Source organism: Miscanthus floridulus, chromosome 14 (genome assembly GCF_019320115.1).
Source record: "Miscanthus floridulus cultivar M001 chromosome 14, ASM1932011v1, whole genome shotgun sequence".
Lineage (NCBI taxonomy): Eukaryota > Viridiplantae > Streptophyta > Magnoliopsida > Poales > Poaceae > Miscanthus > Miscanthus floridulus.
The window spans coordinates 2435633-2460781 of NC_089593.1; the positions used below are offsets into that span (position 1 = coordinate 2435633).

The 25149-nt window shown below is 45.9% G+C and overlaps 3 protein-coding genes, 2 non-coding genes and 2 pseudogenes across 7 annotated transcripts; 6 read left to right on the top strand and 1 right to left on the bottom strand.

Moving 5' to 3' along the window:
- Nucleotides 1–1756: 1756 nt before the first annotated feature.
- Nucleotides 1757–6370, top strand: LOC136504923 (protein DETOXIFICATION 21-like). Its single transcript, XM_066499974.1, has 8 exons — nucleotides 1757–2286; nucleotides 4136–4677; nucleotides 4804–4890; nucleotides 5070–5126; nucleotides 5214–5452; nucleotides 5541–5659; nucleotides 5756–5842; nucleotides 5946–6370. Exons 1-8 carry the CDS (start codon nucleotides 1924–1926, stop codon nucleotides 6024–6026), a joined length of 1575 nt encoding a protein of 524 aa, XP_066356071.1. The 5' UTR covers nucleotides 1757–1923; the 3' UTR covers nucleotides 6027–6370.
- A 151-nt stretch (nucleotides 6371–6521) lies between these two features.
- LOC136504924 (uncharacterized) lies at nucleotides 6522–11009 on the top strand. 3 transcript variants are annotated; one of them, XM_066499976.1, is made up of 12 exons: nucleotides 6522–7231; nucleotides 7309–7459; nucleotides 7568–7645; nucleotides 7825–7940; nucleotides 8078–8131; nucleotides 8478–8565; nucleotides 8649–8741; nucleotides 8936–8976; nucleotides 9213–9266; nucleotides 9861–10024; nucleotides 10245–10366; nucleotides 10517–11009. In XM_066499976.1, exons 1-12 carry the CDS (start codon nucleotides 7121–7123, stop codon nucleotides 10582–10584), a joined length of 1140 nt encoding a protein of 379 aa, XP_066356073.1. In that variant the 5' UTR covers nucleotides 6522–7120; the 3' UTR covers nucleotides 10585–11009. The 3 variants fall into 3 exon arrangements, with proteins under 3 accessions (XP_066356073.1, XP_066356072.1, XP_066356074.1); XM_066499975.1 differs by having other exon boundaries at nucleotides 10245–10314; XM_066499977.1 differs by lacking the exon at nucleotides 10517–11009 and having other exon boundaries at nucleotides 9861–10128; nucleotides 10245–10299.
- Nucleotides 11010–11801: 792 nt separating this feature from the next.
- Nucleotides 11802–11885, top strand: TRNAY-GUA (transfer RNA tyrosine (anticodon GUA)). The gene has a single exon. It is a non-coding gene; the product is annotated as a tRNA-Tyr (tRNA).
- Nucleotides 11886–12234: 349 nt separating this feature from the next.
- On the top strand, nucleotides 12235–12308 carry TRNAD-GUC (transfer RNA aspartic acid (anticodon GUC)). The gene has a single exon. It is a non-coding gene; the product is annotated as a tRNA-Asp (tRNA).
- A 2444-nt stretch (nucleotides 12309–14752) lies between these two features.
- On the top strand, nucleotides 14753–18413 carry LOC136504922 (uncharacterized; annotated as a pseudogene).
- An 835-nt stretch (nucleotides 18414–19248) lies between these two features.
- Nucleotides 19249–21869, top strand: LOC136504927 (aspartic proteinase nepenthesin-1-like). The gene has a single exon (XM_066499979.1). It carries the CDS (start codon nucleotides 20345–20347, stop codon nucleotides 20903–20905), a length of 561 nt encoding a protein of 186 aa, XP_066356076.1. The 5' UTR covers nucleotides 19249–20344; the 3' UTR covers nucleotides 20906–21869.
- LOC136504925 (uncharacterized) lies at nucleotides 19348–20064 on the bottom strand (annotated as a pseudogene).
- Nucleotides 21870–25149: the final 3280 nt, after the last annotated feature.

Genomic DNA, 25149 nt, shown 5'->3' on the forward strand with positions numbered 1-25149 from the left:
CTAGCATTCAACAAATTGAGTTCGTATCTTCTCCATTACAACCCATGTACATAGTAAAGTAATAGCAAAAACAGTACACGGCCATGCTGGCCCACCGGTCATATATACATTCATTCTATTCCTTAGACCGTCTCCAACGAGAAACCCATATGAGAACCTAAACTCAAAATGGGTAGCAAGAGATCTAAAATTAGCCTCCAACAGAGTACCTATACGGAAGATCTATTTTGGGTTGCCTGAGAGGCACAACCCAAATATGGGTACCCTCTCTCCTGAAAACCCATTTGTAGACATGATTCTCTTTTGAGTCCTGTTGTTGGAGAAGATGCCGAATAGGTATTAAACCTTTTGCCTGTACCCAATTGACGAATAAGTCTTATATTTTGGGTGTTGTTTTTTTTAGATATCCTTACGAACACGCGTTTGTGTATTACCACCTCTTCCTTCGGTCAGCACAAGCCTCCATTTCGAGATGTGGTGATCCTTCCTCACTGCCTTCACTGTGACACTCATCTCCACGGCTAACCCTACACCGCCCCGGCGAGCGGCGACGGACGGGGTCGCCTGGGCGCCTAGCGCAGGCGCGCGACTCTCCTCAGCTCCTCGCTGTCCCTGCAAGGCGCGCGGTACCATGTATTGAATGCATGTGAAGGGAACCGTCTCCACTATTTTTTTTTTCCCGGTCAGTAACCCGTGTACGTGCATGTCACGCTGCCACCACCATAGGATAATAAGCAGGAGTATTCGTTGCATGCAAGTCAGGACAAACGTCGATGGCTGGTTGGCCTGCTGGACCCTGCTGCAGCCACCAGCACGACCCAGCTGTCTACGTGGCACCGCCTACGCCGCGAGCTCCGGCAGGAAGAAGCAGTTGTCGCGGCCACGTAGGCGGACTAACGACCGGTCACCCCGGAGTGTCGAGATGGAACAGACAACGGACGGATCGGAGTGCTTGGTGGCGGTGTTTCTTGCATTAATTGTGCTGTGCCATTGTGAACAGGGAGGAAATGGCAGTGGCCAGGGCATGCGCTCTTTCCAGTCGTATACGTGGAAAAGCCTCAGACAAGTTCACGAGTGCTGACTGCTACGTGCTTCGCCTCGCGGCCACAGGACGTAAAAAGGCCAGTCTAGTCCAACCCGCCATTCGCCACGTTCGTTTGGGCTTGTTTGGTTTATAAGTCGTAGTCTTTCAACCAACAAATAATATTTTTCTCTCACACCAAATCAGTCAACAGTACTTTCAGCCATGGCTTATCAGCCAAATAAGCCCAAACGAACAGGGCGATTGGTTACTGTGAATGAATGAACTAAAATAAAATGCCCGTCCTACCCCTCCTTACCAACGCACAGTCATATGCAGCTGACAACGCCACTCACTGAATCCCAAAATTCTCTCTCTCTCTCTCTCATCATGCAGGCTACGACATAAGTTTGTCGATCAGCGATCAAACCACATGCTTATATTAGCTCCAAATTCTTGTATTTTGGGTAAGACTAGGCTGACTACTAGACAGGGCTCGCTTTTCCATAGAATCGTCCAAGCACGGCCCCTATTACCTACGTCTATATAATCTAAAAAAATTAATAACTAGTAACACAATGATGCAGCCGCCGCTCCTAATTCAGAGGGGCAATCTCGTCTTCTCAGCTAGCGAACACGTGATGTGCCCCAGCTACCTCGCTGCTTACCTACACAGTACACACAATGCCTGCCGGGTGCCGCTCGCTGCCACCATCTAACCTTTATATAAGATGACTAGGCTTCCCTCATCTTGAAAATTCAGCGTCGTCCTCGCTCCCCAACCATTAACTTCGTTCTTCGATTTCTTCTTCTCCTCTCTTCGACCCGTCGATCAAGGACACACACACAAGCCGTCGTGGGCACGCGTGCAGGCGGCGGCCACCGTGCAAGCCGACGACGGCATGGAGAAGAGCACTGGCCAAGGCGCTAGTGGCGGAGAGGCGGCGGAAGAGGCGAAGGTGCCTCTGCTGCAGCCAAGGGCGGCAGTAGGAGGAGGAGGAGACGGCAAGGCGGGGGCGGAGGAGGATGAAAGGGCGGCGGCGGCGGCGGCGGAGGCGGAGTGGTCGTCGCTGCCGCTGCGGCGGCGCGCGTGGGAGGAGAACAAGAAGCTGTGGGTGGTGGCGGGCCCCTCCATCTTCACGCGCTTCGCCTCCTTCGGCGTCACCGTCATCAGCCAGGCCTTCATCGGCCACATCGGCGCCACCGAGCTCGCCGCCTACGCGCTCGTCTCCACCGTCCTCATGAGGTTCAGCAACGGCATCCTGGTACGTAGTGCTAACAAATCCATCCGTTCTTGGTTCTTGTTCAAATCTATATACGCACGTCTTGTTCATCAACAAGCTCTAGACTCCATAGGATTATTAGGAACTACGGCATGCGTGGATCGATGATTCCAGCTGTTGCGCCCAACACTCCTCTCTTAATGTCCGCTAAAGAGTCAGACGAAAAAAAGAGTACAGCTCAGACGAAAAAAAGAGTACAGCTCATGTTGTGGATCTACGTGCATGCATGCATGATTCATCAGCTAGCTCTCTGTTAGCAGCTCTGTCGTAGCTAGGCAGGCCGCCTTCACAGGCATCTCGTGTCATGTCACCCGAGAAGAAACCAAAAAACAAACCGGTGCGCACTGCGAAACAACGAGATTCACGCGTGTAGTGCAGGCTAAACCAGGGCAGCAGGTCCCTCCTGTTTCGAGTTCCTTCGCCTCCTGCGTTTCCATCCACATGCAGCGTCAGTACCTGGACAAGGACCAGAGCACCGAGACAAAGCAGATTTTCTATATACCCGCAAGTGACCACACACCGAGTGCGATGTGATCGACACACAGTCGCACACAAACAAGAGGGGCATTTGTACTCATGTCTTGCTAAAAACTCTCAAGGAAAGTTCCTGCAAACTACTAGTATACTATACTCCCTCTGTCCTAAACGTGTGTCGCCACGGCTTACGTGCCGATAAATTTAATTTGATTTATAAAAAATACGTGCAACATTTATGTCTTCAAATAAATTTATTAAAAAACTATATCTATCCAATAATAATAATTATGTATCATAAATATTAATATTTTTTAATATATATTTAGTCAAAGTTGTTTCTTAGGAAACGAAAACCACATACGTTTAGGGACTAGGAGAGTACATATCTAGTCACACACTAAACTACTATATATTATATTATTTTACATGCATGAGTGGTAGCCTTCTTCATTGAGGTAAGGGCGCGTATAGATCCAAAAAAAATTTTGGGTTTTGGGTACGGTAGCACTTTCGTTTGTATTTAATAATTAGTGTCTGATTATGGACTAATTAGGTTTGAGAGTTTCGTCTCACGATTTCTCATCCAACTGTACAATTAGCTTTTTTTTCGTCTATATTTAGTACTCCATGCATGTACCGCAAGATTCGATGTGATGAATACTGCGCAAAAATTTTTAGGTTTTGGGTGGAACTAAACGGGGCCTAAGTCCAAATCCAAACCAACTGTATCGTGGTCCAGGCCCGTGAGCAGCGTCAATTCAAATATCGATCCGTATTCTCAGCCCACAGTTAAATTCCAATAAAGTTTGCCACCAACTCGTACCGAACAAGCTAGAAAAAGGCACTACAGATAACAGATTCAGTGGGGCTCGGCTCATGCATGCATGTAGATCCACCAGTTACAATCATTCGAATAAAATTTGCCAGCAGCTCGTATCGATCGCAACAGGTTCGTGTTCCGTTTCCTCTGCTCTTCTTCCCTCTTGGCGCGCGTCGGCGAAGAAAATAGCGACGCGTCGACTCCAACCAGTCCCCGTCGTTGATTCTGTCCATTGCGCCCCCAAAGTCATGGTAGAAAAATGCGTGTGTGATGGACAAACCTCCAGCAGGTTAATTGTTAGACTTCAACTTTTTTTTTTCGGGGTTAGACTTCAACTCTTGACCGGCACAAACACTTCTCCCTCTTTTTCTTTTCTCTCTGTGTGTGTCACCGTCGACCAAAAAGCAACCTGTCAAAACATAATTAGCAGCTGAAAACAACATCACCTCAGTAGGATACACCAATGTAACAGTCTACTACTATCTGCTTCAGTAACTAACACGACATTACCATGATGACGACGAACCACTGCAGCTGGGCATGGCGAGCGCGCTGGAGACGCTGTGCGGGCAATCCTACGGAGCGAAGCAGTACCACATGCTGGGGATCTACCTGCAGCGGTCGTGGATCATCCTCTTCGCGAGCGCCGTCGTGCTGCTGCCCGTCTACCTCTTCACGGAGCCGCTGCTGGTGGCACTGGGGCAGGACCCGGAGATTTCGGCGGTGGCGGGGACCATCTCATTGTGGTACATCCCCGTCATGTTCTCCTACGTCTGGGCATTCACGCTGCAGATGTACCTCCAGGCGCAGAGCAAGAACATGATCATCACCTACCTCGCTGTGCTCAACCTCGGCCTCCACCTCGTCCTGTCATGGCTCATGACCGTCAGGTTCCACCTTGGACTCGCCGGGGTCATGGGGTCCATGGTCATCGCCATGTGGATCCCCGTGTTTGGGCAGCTCGCCTTCGTCTTCTTCGGCGGCTGCCCTCTCACGTGGACAGGCTTCTCGTCTGCTGCGTTCGCTGACCTTGGTGCCATCATCAAGCTCTCGCTATCTTCTGGTGTCATGCTCTGGTAAGCCAGCATTAATGTTTCAGTACACGCATAAGTTTCATTCAGATAAGAACACTCTGGAATTATCAAGATTCCCATGATATAATAATACATATATTCAGTCAATGCTCTGCTTTGCTGTTTCAGTTTGGAGCTGTGGTACAACACCATATTGGTGCTCCTCACAGGATACATGAAGAACGCAGAGATTGCACTTGATGCCCTTTCGATATGGTAATGTTCAGATCACTCTGCACTTCACTTGGCAGCTGTCATTCCCACTTTAGTCTTTCCACCATAATTGGCGTAACAACCCAAATAATAGCTGATGTCATTGTACTGGTCATGATATTCCCTTTGTGGTCACAAACAGCATAACTAAGGGGTGCTGTACCTATTTACTAAATGTGCAGCCTTAATATCAACGGTTGGGAGATGATGGTTTCCATCGGCTTTTTGGCTGCAGCAGGGTACATAATTACTTCAGCTTTAGCCTTTTATTCATTTATTTATGTTGGACTTTCCACAGTTTTGAAGTTAACGCAATGTATCTTCAGAGTGCGAGTGGCAAATGAGCTTGGAGCTGGAAGTGCAAGAAGGGCCAAGTTTGCGATTTACAATGTTGTCATCATTTCTTTCTCGATCGGATTTGTGTTGTTTGTGCCCTTCCTTTTCTTCCGTGGAAGCCTTGCCTACATATTTACTGAAAGTCAAGCGGTAGCTAAAGCAGTCGCCGACCTTTCGCCTCTGCTAGCCTTCTCCATATTGTTGAACAGTGTTCAGCCAGTGCTATCAGGTATCCTTCTCAGTTCTACTGATAATAGAGACTGCTACACTGTACAACCTTGTTTTGTTGACACTAAAACGTCATTCATCATTTATAGGTGTCGCTGTTGGTGCGGGCTGGCAAAGTGTAGTCGCGTACGTTAACGTTACATCATACTACCTGATTGGCATTCCTCTTGGAGCAGTCCTGGGCTATGTGGTGGGGCTTCATGTAAAGGTGAGATGTAGAGTCTGGTATTACCATTGTGTCTAGTGCAATCTCCGCTTTAAGTTGTTCCTCACTCTTCTTGGCGGTTCAACATATCAACAACAGGGCATTTGGATCGGAATGCTTCTCGGAACACTAGTCCAAACTATTGTACTTCTCTTCATAACATTAAGGACCGACTGGGAAAAACAGGTTTGTCCAGTGTTGTGCTTAACAAATTGCAATATTCACTTAGAATACGTGGACAGCTACAAGGGGCACAATATGCTGAATTATTCTGAACCCCTATCTGCAGGTGGTGACTGCTCAAGAGAGACTGAAGAAATGGTACATGGAAGAGAACAGAAGAATGCAGGCCTCGAGGAGAAATCCTTGAACTGGCCCTGCTTTGCAGGTTGTTAATTGACACATTTACTAGGCACCTTGATTCTATTCACCATCTCAAGATCAAAATGAGGGCAGATTGTGTGCTCCTCAAGCCAAGCAATGGAAGGCACTATCAGCAGCAGTAGAAAAAAAATATTGTGTTGTTGGCCAGTGGCAGGGCATATGTGAGAGAGCCTATGTTGGCTAAGTCAGAGTTTGGCTCAATTTTGTGGGTATGCTAATGTTCTTATCAGAGCAGTGGTTGAGGTTTGGGATATCCATAACTGTAACTGCCTGCATCTGTAAATTTTCTTATAATTAGTTGGTGCTGGGCATGTGAATCCATTGAGCTGTTGTTCTTGTTTACCTACCTTTTGTTGACTTCAAATCTGTAATCCTACTTATTTTGGCCAAATGAAATGGATGAGCATGGCGTGCATAGATTGTTGTTTTGCAATCTGGCACTCCATTGTTGATTTCAAATGGAATCGGATCGATTTTTTGCATAGCAGTAGAACTCACAACTGCACGGCACTGTGGTTCAACCCGAGACAGAATGAGGCAATGAGCAAGCAAAATCGAATGCGAGATACGAGGGCATGAGAGGACAGGAGAGGAGAGGGGAGGAGACGAACCCAGGTGAACCGCCGGCTCGTCCGCTAACGTCGCCGGAGCGTTGCCTACTTCCCTCCTCGATTTCACCCGTGGCTGCAGATCGACGCCCGTCCGCCGGTGTCTAGGGCTCATCCGCCGCCGCCGCCGCAAGTAGGAAAAGACGGCAAAGCTTGTCACGCGTCGATCTGCCGGCTGGGCAACTGAGTCTATGAAACTGACACCATGGTCCCACTCTTCTAGTGGTGGCTGATTCAGCAGGGTCCACACTTTGGGCCCACACGGCAGAGAGAGGAGCAGGAGCTCCGGTAGTGCGGAACACATCACCACCCCTCCCTTTCCGTCGCGTCACAGGCCACGGCGGGCGGCGGCGGAGGCTTCCGTGCGGGCTCTTGCCGGACTCAGCGGCCAGTTGAGGTGCCCCGGAGGTTCCCGTTCCAGCCGTCCCTACGTAGACCCTGCTTTCCTCTCGAACGGATACAAGTTGCGCAAATGCCGACGCCGGTGAAGTCGGTTCTCCCCGTGGTGCTCCTCGGCTGCGGCGGCGTCGGCCGCTACCTCCTCCGCCACATCGTCTCCTGCCGTCCCCTCCACGCCAATCAGGTATTGCTCTTCCCCTCCCGGTCTCCGCGGGTACGTCTGATCGATTCGGCGATCACTGATTACTGAGCCGCCGATAGGGCGTGGCCATCCGGGTGGTGGGCGTCGCCGACAGCTCCTCCCTGCTCGTCGCCGAAGATGTCCACTCCACCGCCCTCGATGATGCGCTCCTCACCCAGCTCTGCGCCGCCAAGTCCGCCGGCTCTCCCCTGTCCTCCCTGCTCGCCCAAGGTAGACAGACATTCCCCCATTTGATTTTGTCCGTTTCCGATGTACGCGCTCCATCGTTTTCGTTGACATGTATAGTAGAATGATAGATACTTGGATGTGCAATTTCAGGGCACTGTCAGCTGTTCAAGAACCCTGAGGCTAGGGACAAAGTCATAGACGCCGCTACCACACTTGGAAGAACAACTGGTTCGTTGTTCTGTGCCCAACTGCACATACGTGTTCTGATCTTCCAATCAGTAGAGCATAAGAAACGCTTACATCCTTGGTGTTTTGTCTACATAAATTTCAATTGTGTTTCTGATTTTAAGCCCGGAATTCCTTTTAAGCCCACATTTCACATTTCATCTTCACACGCCTATTCTCAGGTCTGGTGCTAGTTGACTGTTCTGCAACTTATGACACTGTTGCTCTGCTGAAAGATGCTGTGGATCATGGATGTTGTATTGTGTTGGCAAACAAGAAACCTCTTACTGGTGCTTATGTAATACTATTTGACTTCCATTTCTCTGATAATAGTCTTTCCTAATGCCGGAATCGCAGTATCGCACTCTGTCATGTTGTTCAACAAAGAGTTGTTGTTATCTGATTTGTTAACAAATACATTTGTTGCTGTTGCAGGAGGATTTTCAGAAGTTGGTCTCCAACTTCCGTCGCATAAGATTTGAATCTACTGTATGTTCATGTTTGGTTTTTTGTTTCTGTTTCGATGCTTGTGGATCTGTACAAACTGCTGCTTTGCATTTTTTTCTAACTACTGCTGTCCATGACTAAAGTTTTGCTGTTATGGTTTATATCTCTAACCTTGCTTTAAAACGTTGAATGCACTGGTGTATAAAGAAGTTAGCTATATTGTTGCAATTCTATCATTTTGATCTTTGCATTGAGTTAATTTGTACTGGTTCGTAACATTTGCTTGACATCAGAAGATGACAGACATGATAGGAGTGTCAGGACATACATATAAGACAGTTCTATTTCACATTTTGTTCTCCTTTATTTATGGTGTTTATACTTTCAGGTTGGAGCAGGTTTGCCTGTGATAGCTTCTGTAACCCGTATTATTGCATCTGGAGATCCTATTTCTCGTATTGTTGGCAGTTTGAGTGGTATGCAATTATTAGTCTATTTTGTAAATGGTGACAGTTTATATATAAAATATTACAAGTTTTTCCTTCATATGGGTTTGTAGGTACACTTGGGTATGTGATGAGTGAGCTTGAGGATGGAAAGAAATTTAGTGAAGTCGTGAAAAATGCCAAATCTCTTGGCTATACAGAACCAGGTCTTGCAGATATCTTGTGATATATTTTCATCGCAGTTGTTATATGTGTCAATTTCTAGTAGATCCTGTTTGTGAAGCAGAGCTCAAACAAAAAACTACTAATATGAATAGTCTAAGCACAAGAAACACAACCATAGTTTTTATTGCTTTGCCTATTTGCAATATGTATTTATGGAAGTGTTTATTTTTGCCAGATCCACGTGATGATCTTGGTGGAATGGATGTGGCTAGAAAGGTTAGATACCTTACAATTTCGCATTCAATAAACTGTATTCTGTTTTCTGTTTTTTCCCTTGCCTAAGTGAACTCTTGTGTATTGCATGAACTGCTGCAGTGTTGAGTTTATTTTTGTCCTACTAGAATTTGATGTGAAAAATCATGTAAACATAACCATTATCACAAACTGGTTCACCTGTCGAGGTACAGTCCAGTGTTCATATTCGCATTTAATACCTTCATCTTTGAATGCAGGCGTTGATCCTGGCTAGGCTTCTGGGGCAACAGATGAGCATGGAGAATATCAATGTATGCCTGTCTGTACTATTTCTTGAGAAGTTGAGATTATTATTTTATATTTGATAACTTGTTATATAGGCATGGTGCTCTGTACACTGGGTGATATTTTCACTGTTATTGCTTATAGATATGGGTGTGCTACTTCACTGTTAGTTCACTGCTAACAATAATCAAGCAGTTTCTGGGCAAAGTAATCCTGTTCACATATTGTAGTTGTGGAAGGTCTGCCTCCTATTCATTTAAATGATTACATGGGGCCATCTTTTAGGCTTGTGTCCTGTTTTATCGAGGCATAGATTGACTTGTCTGAATTGTTACATCAATTGTACACTGATATGCTAAATCTGTAAGAGTAGATTAAATAGTCCCCCAAACTTGTAAAGTTATCGTATAGCTGATTGATTGCACCACTTGTTTCTTGTGGTAGCTGCCAATTTTAATCTTTTATATGTCATGAAAGCTTTTCTCTTGACTTTATATGATATGAGGGAGCTATTAGTTTGACTATTTTTAATGCCAATGGTTACTTTTAATTCCTTTCTCTTATGCCCTACAGTCAGTGACTCAGTTACACTGAAGATTTTTTATTTCTCTTCGCCTCAGGTTGAGAGTTTATATCCTAGTGAATTAGGACCTGATGCAGTGTCTACAAAGGACTTCCTTGAAAGTGGTTTAGTGCAACTTGACAACAGCATGGAAGAAAGAGTCAAAGCAGCATCTTTGAGAGGAAATGTTCTTCGATACGTCTGTGAGATTGAAAGCACAGGGTATGCATCCACCCTAGGCCCTGGTGTGATATCAATTAGCATAAAAAATCAATCTGTTTTCTGAAGCTACAACATGGTTTACTGATATCGCCATTGACACTCCTGTAATTAACTCTATTTGGTTTCTTCTTATTTGTTTGGAACTTCTTTCTGGTGCTTGTTTTTTGCATGGTGCTTGATGGTTTTCAATCTTTCTGTTGTCTAACACCCCAGTTTGCAGGTGCCAAGTAGGCCTTAAAGAGCTCCCAAAGGATTCTGCGCTGGGTAGATTGAGGGGAAGTGACAATGTGGTAATGTCACCCTTCTTTCTCTTATTCTATCTCTCTTCGTTTGATCATCCTTGTATGTCACCACTGACTGTTGGTTCCTGTTCCTATTCATGGGGAGTGAACATGTTTTATTGTTGCTATTGCTAGGATTAGTAGGATCCCTATCGTGAATGTCTACGAGCACAATCTCACTCTAGAAAATTGTTTTCTGTGCTGCGATCAGGTGGAGATATACAGCAGATGTTACCAGAGCTCCCCCCTGGTGATCCAGGGCGCAGGAGCTGGCAATGACACCACTGCCGCCGGCGTCCTTGCTGATATAATTGACCTCCAAGACCTGTTCTGGACGACGGCATGATCGTTGGCCGGCATCCAACACCCAACACCATCTTGATCCTTGCAAGGCACCAGGGCGTTTGATACTTTTGATCGGTGGTACTGTGTGTCAGGGACTCGCGTGCGCTTTTGGTTGTTCACTCCAGTCGTGTGTGCATTTGGTTCCTTCAGTCGCTCAACTGTACGGGCATGTTGTTAGGCCGAGACACGTCTGCCATTCGAATAGGATTTGAATTTTGAGCAGGCATGTGGGGGGTTTCTTTACAGTTTACATAGAGGAAAGCTTTGTTTCATCAGTGAAATAATGTCGCGGTCTCTACATTAAGCAGTCAGAGTGATGTTGCTGCTATATGATAGTGATAGACTTTCGATTCGAGCAATTCTGGTTCTGGATCGGAAACTCTGCAGTGAACGCTGGCACAATATATATATATATATATATATATATATATATATATATATATATATATATATATAAGTCATCGGTTCAAATCCGATAAAGGGCTTTTCACTTAGTGGTAGAATAATGCCTTGGTAAGACAGAAGTCATCGGTTCGAATCCGATAAAGTACTTTTCTACTAAATTCATTCATTTCTTTTTTGAAAATGTATCCATTTTTTTTTTTGCAATTTTATGACTTAGTTTAGTGCGAGATGCCCACATTTTTGGTCTGAACACTAAACGAAGCACAGAGTTCAAATTGCAAAAAAAAAATGAAATTGGACTCTTTTTCCTGTTATAGCAATCAAATCAATACCTGTACTGAACTAATTTGGATTCCTTTTTATTAGTCTATTCTTATTCTATACCCTTTAAATGAATTTCCTTAACCTTAAAAAGCTTAAAAGGTAGGGGATGATCCGTGAATTAACCTAACCATCAACTAAAAAAAATCCTATGAAAGCATAACAGAAAAGTAGTAAAGACTCTTTTCTTTGATCTAGTTCGAAGAGTATATTGACAATTCCAAAAAACTGCTCATACTATCATTATAGTATAATGACGAGTGGTTGTATACGGTGCTATCGTCTAGTGATGCCCCCATCGTCTAGTGGTTCAGGACATCTCTCTTTCAAGGAGGCAGCGGGGATTCGACTTCCCCTGGGGGTAGGGAGTATTATAAAAAGAGGTTAATCATAGATTATCAAAAAGCCTAGAATAAATTCTTCCTGGGTCGATGCCCGAGCGGTTAATGGGGACGGACTGTAAATTCGTTGACGATATGTCTACGCTGGTTCAAATCCAGCTCGGCCCAAAAATTTAGGGCTTCGTGAATATGAACTAAATCCATTATTTTTTATGGAAGAAAAAAAATGTATTATCCATAGAAATAAAGGATAAAGAGAAACGGGGAAATTGATTTCTAATCCATATCTCTCTGATTCTTTATCTTACAAAGAAAAGACAAAGAAAAGAGCTTTTCTTATGGAAAGGCGGATTATCGTTTATTTTTAGGGATAAAAAATCGCAACATACTAGTTATGCCACTCTCACTATACCCACATAGGATATGCGGGTATGTAGTATATGATTCGTCTATTTCTTAGAGCACGACAGACGGATCGAATCTTCTATTTAAGAATAGGCATGCCATACACCCCGCAGGGATTGTAGTTCAATTGGTCAGAGCACCGCCCTGTCAAGGCGGAAGCTGCGGGTTCGAGCCCCGTCAGTCCCGAACTAGGGTTCAATGAATGGACAAATTCATCTTTCCTTTTTTCATGGAAATTTTTGATGAAAAAAAAAGGGGGGGGACAGGAGGCAAGATCAAATATCTATGGGGCACCCTTACTTCACTTTTCTTTTTTTGCATTTCTCAGTAAAAAGAGAGCAGTGCAGTATAGAATTTTTTTTTCACTACTTCCGGTGCATAAGGAAAGGCATACATATCATACGTGGATTAGTATAATTTAGGATACTACTCTATTTTTATGATTATACCACCCTCATCTTAACTTCCTATTCGACTCTTATGAAATCGAGTACCGGTATTTTACCGGAATCCATACATAAACCGTATTCGTTTATTGTTAGAGAATGAATTTCATCTAATTAGTTACTTTTTGGGGGTTAAACCGCACCCCTTCCATTTTCTAGTTCCAACTTTGTTTGTGTATGTTCAATGAATAATTGGAAAGAATCCATCTCATTCTCACTCCATTTGCCGACTCCTTTTTTTATGGATTTGCTCTCATCTTTAGACCCCAAAAAGCGTATATTGATAGTAACCTAATAAAATAAAAACCAAGCAAACGCTCTTTTTCCTAAATTAAAATATGGGATCCTTTTTATTTAAGATCCTCTTTTCTCCATCTCATTTCTACTTCTACTGCTTATTGGGATGTCTATGTGACCCATAGAAAGTTGGTCATATAATACATACATAATTGTATGTATAACTATAAGAAAAAGGAAGGGAAATTGGATAAGATAAGAAAGATTTTGGGTTATACATATAGAAAAGCAAAAGTAGAAAAGAATGAAAAATAGAATAGAGGGGGTTTCGAATGCAATCAAAAAACCTATTTTGGTCTTAGTATGGATAAGAGATCTTCCTATGTTATATTATTCCACTATCAACCATGAATTGATTTGATAGATCCAATATTCATAATATTGAATTGATTCAGTATTATCAGAATGCAAGTCCTCCCCTTGAATTTACAGGATACCCCTTTTTCCTCTCCATGGGATTACATCCCGAGTTATTGTGAAAAAAAAAAATAAAGAAGTTATGGAAGTCAATATTCTCGCATTTATTGCTACAGCATTGTTCATTCTAGTCCCTACTGCCTTTTTACTTATTATTTATGTAAAAACAGCCAGTCAAAATGATTAATAGGAATTCCAATTAATCATTGAAGAAATGAAAAAGGGATTAAAGAAAATAAAAAATCCAAGTCTTAAATGAAAGGGTCTGGTTGGAATCATAAAGTGTGGTAGAACTACATATAGTTTTTTCTACCACACTTTAGATTCTTTCTATTATATTATCTTGAATCTACATAGAATCGATTAGTAGATTGAAATAGTAGTCTAATTCAACTTCTTTTTTCACTGCATCCACTTAATTTCAATCAAGTCAAAATCAAAAAAATCGAAGATAATTCTTCATTGAAAGAATCCAAGGAGGGGGAGAAAAATAATACGAGAATAGACTAGAATAGACTATAGTAAAAGAAAAAAAGTAAAAGGAAAAAACCTACGAATCTTTCATGCTTAAAAAAGGTGCAAGATGCTTCAATCGAGATCCTTCAAAAAAAAAAAGAACATAAAAAATTTTCTAAGAATAAGAAAATAGTATAAATGGAAAATGTGCGATATGTTGTGAATAGCTTCGTGTAAGAAAGTCTAATTTTCTTATGTTCTAATTTTCTTATGTATAGAACTTTCTTTTTACTCATAATTTCTATTCTACTAGAAATTATGAGTTACTATAATTGCCCTTTCTATTCTATTATACTGGAATAGAACATAGTAGAATAGAACGACTCTTTCTTACTTTCTTAAAAGAGTTTCTTACAAGAGTGAAACAAAACTAAAGAAAGAAAAAATAAAGTTTGGCAAAATTATTAATGCAAAACGATCAATTAAAGAAAAGAGTTGATACTACAATTCGACTACTCAATCAATTGGTAGTATCCCTAGAGTCCACTCCTCCCCCATACTACTAGCGAAAGAGAAAATGTAAAGACTACCATTAAAGCAGCCCAAGCGAGACTTACTATATCCATGTAAATTATGTCTCCTATTTCTATGAAAGAATTCTTCTACTATTGATCAATAATCATAGTGGAATCAAGGGTACAGAGTCAAAAGGCCATTCTATTCTGCCCTAAGACTATGGATGAATCCGTTAAAGGAATTTACTCCTAACAAATTCTTATATGATTTCTGGTAGAATTGGAGAGCATTAAGTAGAAATATGATACATCGCTCTTTCCCTAAAAAAGAGTAGGTATATATATATATATATATATATATATATATATATATATATATATATATATATATATATATATAAAAGTTTGTCAAACATTTTTCTTGGTTGTATGTATTGTACGCGATTCTACGGACTTGTAGAACAACTGACCATCGTCTTCGCAGCCGGCAGCCGGCCGGCGGGCAGATGGCGGCGTTTTTTGCCGTTGCCAGTGCCCCCGCTGCCCCGCGCAGGTGCAGTGCAGGGAAAGCCCTGGCAGGTGGGGCCGTATGGTGGTTGGGTGGGCCCCACCTCTCTCGAGCACGTTAACGTTACCCGTCCCCGCGGGCCGCGGAGCGAGATGAAATTTGAAATTGGGAGGAAGCCGACCACCTCAAATCCTCGTTGCTCCTGCTCGTCTTGTCGGCAGGCCGCCAATCAACCCGATCGATCCAATCCGCCGACGAGGATGCGAAGGAGAAGGAGCTCCTGTCGTCGGTGGTGGGCGACATCCGGAGCTACTCCGGCTCCGACCCGCTCCGCCCATGGCTCCGGTACGGCACCCTCACCACCGTTGTCTTGCCTCTCTTCCTTGACTGTTCTCCGCCTCCCCGCATCGCTTCCTTCGCCCCACCGATCGGTTGATTCGCCCGCTCGCTGTCTGCTAGGGGGATGCGGAAGATGGAGCGGGCGCTGCCGCCGGCGACGCTGCCCAGATTCCTCCAGGACGACGCCCGCTACCGCGACGACCCGCGGTACCTACGCGTCTGGATCCAGCTGGTTAGCCAGACGTCTCGATCCCCTTCGTCTTCGCTTGTTGTTGCTGACTTCTTGTGCTTCGTTGGGGATCGATCGAGAGATGACGGCGGTTGATACTTCGATCGGTTGGGGGGCTTTGTGGGTTTTAGGAGAGAACTCCAGAATCTGCAACTGTTCAATCAATTGAATTTTCTGTCTGACGTATATGTATTGATGTTAAGATACTACTTTCGTTAGCCAGATCATACCGTAGAGTGTAGATCTCATCATATCTTAGCGTGAATGTTGTCCTCGACGAAAACAGTGCCTCACTGGAAATTTGTAATGTAAATAGTGCTACAATGGCTCTTGAGGAAATGACTAAACCATATTCAGCTTGATTTCTTTTTGGAGCCCTTGTTATTGTTATAAGAAATGATCTTATTAGGTTTCTAAATCCTGTAGATGGACTACGTGACGGATGCAAAGCCATTGCTCAAGAAGATGGAGAGGAATGGGATAGGCCTCAAAAGAGCTTCATTCTATATGGCTTATGCACTATATTATGAGAAGCATAAGAGGTTCAATGATGCAGAGAAGATGTACCGTTTGGGAAACCAGAAGTAAGCTAAAGCTCTTAATGCCCCCACTACCAAGCCAACCCACCAAATTATTTTCTATTTTAACTGGACACCACACATCTGCTATTAGAACTGTTATTGTTGTGCAAGCTCAAGACGCCGCCAACCTGAACAACTCTGTCAAAAACAGTAGTGCACGGTTATGCAAAACTGAACAATTTAGTCGATTAGATAAGAAGGATTGCAAGTGACACTTCATGTTAAAATAGATCTCAGTTTGTAGTTCCTTTGAGAGGAAAGCTGGTTTCTTACTGAAATGTTTAATAGCCTTGCAGAGCCTATTGGGGAGTTGCACAGAGCACATGAACAGTTTAATTTTCGCATGGAATCATACAAGAGGAAAGATAAAGTATAACTCTCATTCTGTTTATTACTTCAGCTTAGCCCTTGTTTAGTTCGCGAAATTTGGATTTTGAGACTACTGTAGCACCTTCGTTTTTATTTGGCAAATAGTGTCCAAACATTGACTAATTAGGCTTAAAACGTTCGTCTCGCAATTTCCCACCAAACTGTGCAATTAGTTTTTCTTTTCGTCTACATTTAATGCTCCATGCACGGGCCGCAAACATTCGATGTGGCAGGTACTGTAGCAACTTTTTGGATTTTGGGGTCCAACTAAACAAGGCCTTAGATCATGGCCAATGTTGGGTCTGTTGACCTCCCTTTCTTTATTCATGTGCTTTAGCTGCAGGAAAGAATGCCTAGGAAAGCTGGGTCTAGTGCTACATCTATGAACCAAGTCAAAGGTAGGCCCATGTAGAGAGGGGTACACAAATCAGTTCTTATTGTAACCAATGCTACCTTTGACATTTATATCTCTATTAAAATCTTATTGACCAACCTTTCTCAAATAAAAAAGAAACATACCTTTTCTTGTCAATCCATAGCTAGAACTTTCCTTTGCAAACTCATTTTCTGATTTAGTTGACACAAAACTATAATGGGTGATTTCTTTCTCAAAATAGAAGCATGCTTATTCTTGCAGATCCGCACCTTGAACTTTCTTTTTCAAAGCACATTTTCTCATTTTATTGACACACAATTATAATGGGTGACTTTTTGTTGCAGGTGAAAGCAGAAACTCTAAAGAACTGAAATCCAATACAAAGTAAACGTCAGGAAGTAGTTCTAATCCTTCATTAGGCTCTTATCCTCCATTAGGGCCAGCTAAAGTTGGTATGCTCTCCAGAGGAAACTCAGGAGCAAACAAGAATCTGTCCCGTTGTAATAGTGATGATACTGTAGTTGTACGGTTTATAGGCTCTGCTTTGGTTGGGAAGTCAGAGACTGAAGATGCCTGTCACCATGGCCTAGTTGAACCAACTATAAACACTAAGGAGGCTTTGGATGCCATCAATGGCATGTTTATGGAGCCACTGGAACCTGAAACTATTCTCAAGAAGCGATCAAAGCGTGAGAACCCAAATTATAATCAGCAAGCAAGTGCATTTGATATCTTTGTTGATGATGATGAACCTAGTGGCAATGATACAAATATGCTCCAGAACAACAGTGTGAAGCAAGACCATACAAAATTCAGTCAGCAAACAAGAGGATTTGAGATCTTTGTTGATGAGGATGGTCCTATTGGTAGCAACCAAAATGGAACACAAAACAGGAACTCTAGAAAGGAAAACATGAAGTTAAATCAGGAACCAAGTGTGTTTGAGATCTTTGTTGATGAGGATGGCCCTAATGGCAACAACCAGAATGCGTGGCAAAACAGGAACTGTGGGAAGGAAAACATGAAGGTAAATCAGGAAAGCAGTGGGTTTGAAATCTTTGTTGATGAAAATGAGGCTAATGGCACTGTCCGGAATGCTATGTGCTACAAGAGTAATAGGTATCCTCCAAGACCATTATCTGAGTCATCTCAGCATCAAGGCGAAAGTGACTTCCAGAAGCCATTTGTTGGATGGTTTGCAATATTGCCAGATGATGAAGAACAATGTGAGGAAAGTTATGGTGGTGCTAATATAATTTCCAGAACTGTGCAGCCTACTCATGATACTAGTACTTTGCTCTGTCCAGTTCAAGGTAATTCAGGAACAAGGAATCGTGAAGGTCCTCATCCTGTGACTTCTGGGATTCGAGAAGACACTGTCATTCGTAGGTTTGTTGGATCCACTATTGATGATGAGCCTAAGGTGGAAAATGCATGCCACCATGGGTTAGTTGATCCAACTGTCAATCTAAAGGAAACAATGGATCTAAAGGAAACAACATGTTCGGAAAACCACTGAACTTCAAGGGTGAAAGAACAAAGAGGGAGACTAATGCACAGTCAGATGGAAAAGCAGCTCCAGCTTCTGGTTTCTCCATATTAGCTGATGATGACCTAAAAGAGATCTCCACCAGCAAAGCCAGTCAGAGCAATGTCTGCAGATTTGGGGATGAGAATGGTCTATTTGAACCCACAATCACCACTCGTGATGTCATGGCAGAGATCAACGATATGTTTGGAATGCCACTAGACTTGTAAGATGCATGTTTAGAGTGAACTGAATAACTCAACTGCTAGTTGGACAACTGCTTTCACCTTTCAACTCTCCCCTTGAGAAATGTGCAGTCTTGCTGATGTGAAGAGCATGGAATCAGTTCCCTTATTTGGTGCATAGATGGTGTGCATTTTCTTAAATTGTAGTCAAATGTTTATTGTTCACATTGATCAATCTTGAATATGTGGTATGTGTCTAATTTTGCCATTAAATTAAGTTGTCTAAAATATAACTGTAAAATTGCTGCTTTGTTTTTGCTAGTAACATTTCTTTAACAATTACTCTGAAAATGTTATGTGGTTTGGTGATTGTTGGTGTGAAACCTTACAGCTGCACTGTGGCACAGGTGGAGATCACATCAGAATGTTAGGATTTTCATGTCGTTCAACCTCAGAGAAATGCCGAATTACCACTTCTTGTGGAGTTGCCACTGCCAATCTACCACTAATATAATTTATCTACTCAAGTGAAGGGAAGGGGGCGTAATTTGTTACAGGCCACCAGGTGATTCCTGTGGTGTTGTAACATAACGCCGACATAGTGATTTTGGCTTACATGTTGGCTCAAAACTTTTTTTATGCTGAAAAAACTGAGACTTGTGTATTTGATGGAAATTGTAGCAAGCATGGGTGCATATGTTGCTCTTGCTCTGTTCGTTATCCATAGTTGTGCTCATAAAAAAGAAAAAAAAAACATTGTCTGATGTCCATTTTAATTGTTTCAACCATTCTATCATCTCAGCATGATTAGGCTGCAGTTCAAGCACAGCAAGAAAATCTTGCAATCGTGGAGCTAGAGACAAACATCACAAACATCAGATTTAGCAGATAAGTGTTGCATTGTATATGTACAGCTTCAACAGGCAGTAAATCAGAGGACTGAAGATGACGACGACGGCCTAACTGAAAGCCTTGAAACCTAGCGGCCGATGCTGAGCTGCGCCAGGCGCGCGGCGATGTCCGCCCCGTCGGGCGCCGGCGGGGCCTCCTCCATCGCCACGCGCAGCCCCGCAGCCTCTCCGCGATGCCATCGACCGCCGCGACGGGGCTAACCATCGTCGACGACGGGGAGGCGGAGATGGCCCCGCAGACGGCGGCACACGCTGCCTCGTCGGCGAAGCAGAGCGCGAACTCGGCGCCGGACTCGGGCTCCGCCCACGACAGCGTCGCGCCGTCCAGCCTCACGAAGGCGTCGCCGGGGAGGATCGGGTACACCAACACGATGCGCCCCCGGGGCCGCGGCTGCTGCTGGCACTGCTAGCCGTCGGCGTCGGGGCCCGCCGCGTACAGGACCAGGGACTGCCCCTGCGGACGGAGGAACGTGACGGCGGCGTAGGCGGCGCCGAGATTGCTCCAGTGGCCACCGTCGCCGCCGCCGCCGCCGGGGAGGTGGAGGACCTGCACGGGGTATGCGCCGCCGCTCGCCATCCGACCGGTTCGATCTACTGAAAATTGGTTCTATAACGTTGAAACATCACAAGAATCGGAAAATACCATCAAAAGAGCTCTGTCACGTAAAATACCATTCAAAGATGCAAACGTTAACTGAAAGTAGCATTTCATCACGTTCCGTCACCTTCGGAGCTAACGGCGTCTGTCTCAGCCTCGTCCCAGGCAGCTCGGAGCTCATTGCAACGACAACGTCGGATTCCAGCTCAAGTTGACCCACGTCGACACGGGCACGTCCTACACCAAGCTTGAGCTCCTCAGCCGCGCCATTGCCCGGAGCAAGGCCCGCGTGGCCGCGCTGCAGTCCGCCGCCGTGTCGGCGCCACCCGTGGTGGACCCGATCACAGCGGCGCGCGTCCTCGTGACGGCCAGCAGCGACGAGTACATGGTGGACCTGGCCATCGGCACGCCGCCGCTGTACTACATGGCCATCATGGACACCGGGCGACCTCGCCAACAGCTTCGGCATGGTCGGCTTCGGCCGTGGGCCGCTGTCGCTGGTGAGCCAGCTCGGGCCGTCCAGGTTCTCCTACTGCCTCACGTCGTACCTCTCGCCGACGCCGAGCAGGCTCTACTTCGGCGTGTTCGCGAACCTCAACAGCACCAACACCAGCTCCAGGTCGCCGGTGCAGTCCACGCCGTTCGTCATCAACCCGGCGCTGCCCAACATGTACTTCTTGTCAGTCAACGGCATCAGCTTGGGGACCAAGCGCCTGCCCATCGACCCGCTGGTGTTCGCCATCAACGACGACGGCACGGGCCGCGTGCGGACTCTGCTCTCCCGTGGCCGCACCGGCGCACCGCGGCGACCGCACTGCCGATACGTCGGGTCGGTGCCGGAGAAAGGAGGAGGGCCAGGACACCGTGGAGAAGACGAGGACGACCACTTTAGCAGGGACGTCGGGTTGTTGCCAGAGAAGAAGACGAGCAGCCTTCAGCAACCAAGACGCCGGGCTGCTGCTGATGGAGAGCGAGGCAGGCCGCGCGCCGTGCAGAGGGACGCGGACTGCCGCCGGGGGGCGTGCTGAGGTGCATGTCCCGGCAGATCTTGAGGCGGGTCTGCTCTCCATCAGGGACCCCTCCATCAGCCAGTCTATGTGACTGCGTCCACTGTCCGCAATGACTTCCCCGTCCTGCGTCCTCCGGTCTTCCCTACCGCCGCTTGCCGCGCCCACCACGGGCGCGCCCCACCGAGCGGGAGGCCAGCCATAGTCGAGCCGGAGAGCCGCGTGCCGCGCGGGATGCCCCGCCATGGCCACGCACGAGAGCCGCCATGGCCCAGGCAGCCGCGCGTCGCCCCCCGCCCCCGCGCGCGGTCGGTGTAGCTTGGGGCTTGCAGACAATGGCGTGCAGCAGCTTGGCGACCTGCGACGTCGCACGGGCGGGACGGCGTCGAGCCGTCGAGGGACGTAGAGCCCGACGAGAGCGCCCAGGTAGGCGTCTAAGAAGGAGACGCCGCTTCCTGCGTCGACGAGTTGGGGCTGCGCGGTGCGCGAGGGAGAGTGCGCGTCGGCGAGCATCACCGGCCTAGGCGGAAATGCCAAGTCTGGGCTCTCTGCACTGTGTTTTCTCGTTGGAATAGTGCCATGAGATGTAAAATGGACGGAGGAGATGAACGTGACTTGCTCAAGCAAAGTCACTTAATCTGGATCCATGGGCGGGGTCATCATCGACTCAGGCACGTCCATCACGTGGCTGCAGCAGGACGCCTACGAGGCCGTGCGGCGCGGGCTGGTGTCGGCCATCCCGCTGCCGGCGACGAACGACACGGACATAGGCCTGGACACGTGTTTCCATGGCTCCTGATCGTTTTTGAATTTTGAGTGCACTGAAGCCGAGTCCTCGGACGGACGCAACCAACGGCGTTAACAGCGAAAGTAACAGAGTGCTAGATTGCGGATGGAATGCTCACTTTCGATGGTATTTTACGGCACGACGAACTTTTGGTGGTATTTTCCGATTCTCGCATTCTTTCGGTGCTATGAAACCAATTTTCCCTTCGATCTATGGGGGTGGGACAGCGAGGAGTAGGGGAAATATTGTCGTCTGGTGCGTCTGATCTCAGCCGCTTGTTTTCCATCCGACGTTTGCGAAAAATTTTATTTAAGGTTGTGGTCTTTTGTGTGACAAATTTGCAAAATTTGTACTCCAATTTTTTTTTGAAACTTACAACAATGTTGTGACTAGTGTTTAAACAAACGATGGTAACACAGATTACTTCCCAATTAAAATTGGACTTTATCAAGGGTCAGCCTTAAACCCGTATTTCTTTGCCTCGGTAATGGATGGGGTTACCAGGAACATACAAGGGGATATCCCTTAGTGTATGTTATTCGCTGATGATGTAGTGTTAGTGGACGAAAGCCAGGCGAGAGTAAATAGGAAACTAGAATTATGGCGGTAGACCCTTGAGTCTAAAGATTTTAGATTGAGTAGAACTAAAACCGAATACATGAGATACGACTTTAGCGGAGTTATATAGGAGGAGGGAGATGTGAGTTTGGAAGGTCAAGTTGTGCCTAAGAAGGATACCTTTTGGTACTTGGGATCGATGCTACAGAGGGATGGAGATATTGATGTGGACGTTAGCCATTGTGGGGGATATGACCCCCGGTATCCACAAGACAAGACATGGGCCGCACCTTCGGAGGTGGCCCAGCCCACAAGATCAAGGCATGCACGGCACAGGTCGACGTGCACCGCAAAATATTGTATAGTACCAAATAGGCTACTTTCCTTGTAACCCTACCCTCCAGAGTATATAAGGAGAGGCAGGGGTCCCCTAGTCGACATCCCCATATAGATCCTAGGCCTAGCCCAAAGCATCTTCATACATCTCATATTCAATACAATACACCAAAGACACAGGACATAGGGTATTACGTCAATCAGATGGCCCGAACCTGTCTAAATCGCTGTCTCTACGCCTTGTGTCACCATCCGGTTCCTGATCACGCGCATCTCCACCGATCAATCTACTTTCGTGGGATACCCTCGAAGGACCGCCGAGCATCTTTTGTGGACAGTTGGCGCCCATCGGGAGGCTCATGCGCGCTGATCCCTAGCGAACCAGATGGCGTAACTCAAGATCAACATCCTTCAACAACCACGGCGCACGTCTTCGTACGCGGATTGGCACCATCAAGCTCCGACTACGTCGGTCCTACTTCAACACGAGATTAACTTTGTTCCAGCCGTCAAGCGAGCCGCTAAGCAAGCTGCCCACGTCGCCGACCAGATAACGCCATACGCCGCCGACCAGACATTCTGTCTAAAGCTAGGTCACGCTTTAATATTTTTCTAAATATTCTCCAATCTTTGTATATCGTCGTAATGTTTCTCCAAGCTGTTTTCTCCATGTTTGCTCTCCAAACGATTTTTTGAACCCCCGAACAGTCATGTTGATGCTCGGATGTCCCCAGAGACGGCCATGTCTCCGACTCCTCCCTACACGTGCACGAGCGTCTGCCCTCTGTGTTATAGGTGGTCGGCAGCGGCTCCTTAGCGACACTTTGTTCTTCCTACACGCACACGGGCTCCGCGCTCCGCGTTATGGTTAACGGGCTAGCTAGGGCTGGAGACTCAGCTACACACTAACTGGTCGGACGGTTTATATTAAATATAAATACATCTTCACACCAACTAATCGCCGAGCTGCATACGCTATTTCATCACCATTACTGTTTTTTCTCCAGAGTTCATATATTTTTACATCATGTACTACCCGTTCTATATATTTGTAATGCAGGATCATCGTCTAGGTGATCGGATCACCTGGTGCTCGGACTTCTCCACCGATCAACTAGTCGAACCACTAGGTTCATGGACTTCGTCGCTGACCAGTTGATCGGACTGTTCGTCGATCGCTTCTACTCAATGCTCACTTCGCCGTCGACCAGTGTCGGTGCGGGACCCACGAGATACCCCGCAAGGAAGGGAGAAGAACTAGCCTAACTAGGATTCTTCCCCTGTAATCTTAGTAGTAGTATTATTCTATAATCCTACTAGGAACTCTCATTATAAACCAACTAGGACTCTGGCCTCCTGACAATATAAAGGAGGGCAGGGCTCCTTGGATGGGGAGTTCAAGAGAACAATTGTACAACACAACACTTTACAATCAATCCATCGCAAAGGCGAACGCTGACTGGACGTAGGGCTATTACTCGATCAAAGATCGAGGGTCCAAACCAGGATAAATCGACTGTCTCTTGCGTTTACCATCGAGTTCTACATACGCTGAAGCCCAAACATACTGCCCCAGGGACCCCCGTGGTAGGCTATAGGTGGTCAAACATCGACAGCTGGCGCGCCAGGTAGGGGCTTTCGGCGACTTTGCATCCGAGATCTCGATGGACCTCGACAACATGATCTTCTCAAAGGGATCAACCTTCATCTTTGGTTCGTGGATCTGCGAGGCAAGTGACGATGGCAAGCTCCAAGGCCGTTTCCTCGAAGATTCGGATCATCATCAGGACTTTTTCATTTCAGCGACAACGATAGATCAGCTTGCCGGAAGATTCGCGTAGCTCATAATGTCCAATCCAACTCGGATTCCGCGACTTCACACATCCGATTCAAACTCATGTTCTGCTTCCGAGACGAAGTCTTATCCGAGTTCTTTTGGAAAACCGAGTTCTTTTCTAACAAAGCTCCGGAGCATGACGTCAACCTATCAAGAATACTACTCGGGGTACACTGAGAGTACTTCAAAGAAGTCAGGTCCTCTTCCGTTCGGACTCCACAACATGGCAACATCTTATCAGACATGGCCCGAAGGATCCACCTATCCCATGCTTAGAATGCCCCTGAAGGGAGCCCAAGAAGGTCTTGTTTTAACCATAACATCTCAAGAATGCATCATCCACTAGCCAGGTTCCATTCCTGAGGATGACGGCACCCAACTAGTCGACGATACGACAACAACAACTCTACCCTACCAAGAAGGAGACTCGATCTGTGATCTTGAAACCTCTACTGAAGTTATCAACAGCTCTAGCAGTACGGAAATCAACGACGATGATAGAACAACTCACGCTAGAGAAGTATTCATGATTCGCTGTCCTCGATCACCATTAGTCCTCCCAGAAGCACCCGACGTCAGATCTTCAGATGAATCTGAATCTAACATATCACCATTTATCCAGGGGCACGATGGTGAGACTAAGAGTCAGAGGCAAGCCAGAGAGAGAAAGAACAAATTGAAACAAGGGCGTCAACGCCGTGCTAAGCAGCGAAAGGACACTTGGACCAAATATGAATCAGACCTAGC